Source organism: Physeter macrocephalus, chromosome 1, assembly GCF_002837175.3.
Source record: "Physeter macrocephalus isolate SW-GA chromosome 1, ASM283717v5, whole genome shotgun sequence".
NCBI lineage: Eukaryota > Metazoa > Chordata > Mammalia > Artiodactyla > Physeteridae > Physeter > Physeter macrocephalus.
In genome coordinates, this window is record NC_041214.2 from 115,372,035 (window position 1) to 115,374,501 (window position 2,467).

Sequence of the window (2,467 nt, forward strand, 5' to 3'; positions counted from 1 at the left end):
CCGCGGAGCGGATAGGCCCGTGAGCCATGGCTGCTGAGCCTGTGCTCCGCAATGGGAGAGGCCACAACAGTGAGAGGCCCGCGTACCGCAAAAAAAAAAAAAAAAAAAAAAAAAGCAAACAAACAAAAGGCAGTAAAATGAGTTTAGAGGAGGTGATGAAATGTCCATTATTAGCAATAATTTGCTTCATGAGTTCTTCTATGCCTATTGTCTTTTTTCATTACTTTTTGCCTCCTGTCGTCTAGTACTGGATATGAGATTAGTACTTCCCAAAAGAGCACCAGTAAATCATATTTCTAGATAGATTTGACTGATTCTGAAATGCTATGCTTTTCTTGACTTCTCAAACTCAAGAATTTGACTTTAGATTGGAGGAAACAAGAACAGATCATTTGTACCTCTAGTTCATATTCTTAACGATATTTTTGTAACAGTAGGAGTTGTGATTTCAGATTGAATACTAGAAGCTAAAAGCCTACTATGAGATGATTAGTAGTATCATATTGATAACATTACTTTATGCACAGGTAACAGATGCCATTTATTAACTCATACATGGCTTTAACATTTAACCATTCAATAATTTAAAGTGATATACATTCTACAGAATAAACTGATTAGTTAGTATCACTTTTTTTTTTTTTTTTTTTTTTTTACAATATATGTAGTATAGGAAAAAAAACCCAAACTTAGTTTCAATTTTGAATATCTGGTTACTACTTATTCGTGTCTTCTTAAACATTTGTTTGTTATCTTTCTTCTATTGTACCTGACTGCCTCAGGTTATTTTCATTTCTTTTTGCTGGACCCATCTGGTTTAGTTTATGCTAAACTGCTAGTTGGAAAACAGGTAATAAATACCTCAGGAGCAACTTTTTCTTTTGCAGTTCAGTACTGAATTCAATGCAGTGAATCTTAGGGTTCCTCAGGTTAAGTCATTGGTCCAGGTGTCTAGATCCAGGTTCTGCCTCTGTCTACATTATTTTCAGCTCATCCTTTGCCTGATATCAGCTGTCTCGGCTCTCCCTTCCCTGCCAGGGCAGTGAGCCTTAAACTCTTTGTGAAAAGAACCACCTAGGAGAGCTTTCTGAAAATGCTTATGTCTTAGCCCTACCCTGGACCTTCTGAGTCTGAACTTTGGTGAGTAAGGGTGAAACGTTCTAATGCAGCTTGTCCTCAGACCTCTCTCTGAGAAATCACATGAGCCTTAAAAATAGCCCTAGGGCTTCCCTGGTGGCGCAGTGGTTGAGAGTCCGCCTGCTGATGCAGGGGACACAGGTTCGTGCCCCGGTCTGGGAAGATCCCACAGGCCGCGGAGCGGATAGGCCCGTGAGCCATGGCTGCTGAGCCTGCGCGTCCGGAGCCTGTGCTCCGCAACGGGAGAGGCCACAACAGTGAGAGGCCCGCGTACCGCAAAAAAAAAAAAAAAAAGCCCTAAAGCATCCCTCCAGTTTATAATTTCCTCACTTAAGTCCTTTCCGTTAGCTGGAGGGTAATATAGATGGAAAAGTCCCTTATAACTTGAGCTCAATTTGAAATAGAAGATGAGTTTAAATAGTTAAACAACTTGCCTCACATATTATCTCTATACTGTGGTTAATTAGAGAACATCCCTTTCTTGTTAATTCAGCGTCTCACGCCAGAGAATCTGTCTTGACAAAGTAGTTTGCAATTTGGAGGTGGAGGTGAAGGTGGGTGTTGGGGAGGAGATGGTGGCAATTATCAAACCAACTATAGTGGTAATTATAGCTTGCTTGGGAAGAGATCCTTCAAGTGAATATAACCTTGTAGTCAGCTCAAGGATTTCATACATATTCTAAGAGTTAAAGAGCTGATTTTCTTTTTTAGTGTTAATGAATTGTAAATTGATTTGTTATATGTTAAATGACAGTCCCTATAATAGGGAATAAGAATTCCTTAATATTTCTATGGCTAATGCTCCACTAAATAAAACCAACTAATGTTTTGGAGCCATTGTGAATGGTAAATAACTAGATATAATCAGTCATCTTGTATTTTTAGCATATTCAGTCTGTTGTGTTTTCCAGCAAGCAGAATTAGGAAAAAGGTAATATCATTTAATGAGAAGCAGGTGCAATTTCCACCAGCAAACCTAGAAACCAGATGAAAAGTCTTAATGCTGAAAGGTTGGAACTGAATTTCTTTGGCTTTCACAATTCATGGATACATGTTTAAAATGAACTTTTGAAGTGCTGGAACAGTAGAAAATCATGGAAGACAGTCACTGAACTACTTACAATGACCATTCTGTAAGTCCTTTCTTCTCTTCTCTTCTGACTTCATTTTGGCCTTTACATACCACTGACACCTTTAAAAAAGGTAAACAGAATCTTATTTTAGTAATTATGCTGGATAAGAACCAATATTAATTAAAATACTTATCACCCATAGGCAAAAGTTATCATAAAAACCACCTTTTTTTTTTTTTTTTTTTTTTTTTTTTTTT

The 2,467-nt window shown here is 37.8% G+C and overlaps 1 protein-coding gene across 2 annotated transcripts in view; it reads right to left on the minus strand.

Annotated features, from left to right (window-relative positions):
- EPHA6 (EPH receptor A6) overlaps window positions 1–2,467 on the minus strand; it is an 874,792-nt gene that overhangs the window by 253,834 nt on the left and 618,491 nt on the right. For both annotated transcript variants that reach the window (XM_024120422.1, XM_024120421.1), the window contains one exon: window positions 2,259–2,329. In XM_024120422.1, coding sequence (XP_023976190.1) covers window positions 2,259–2,329 — 71 coding nt within the window. The remainder of the gene's footprint in view (window positions 1–2,258; window positions 2,330–2,467) is intronic.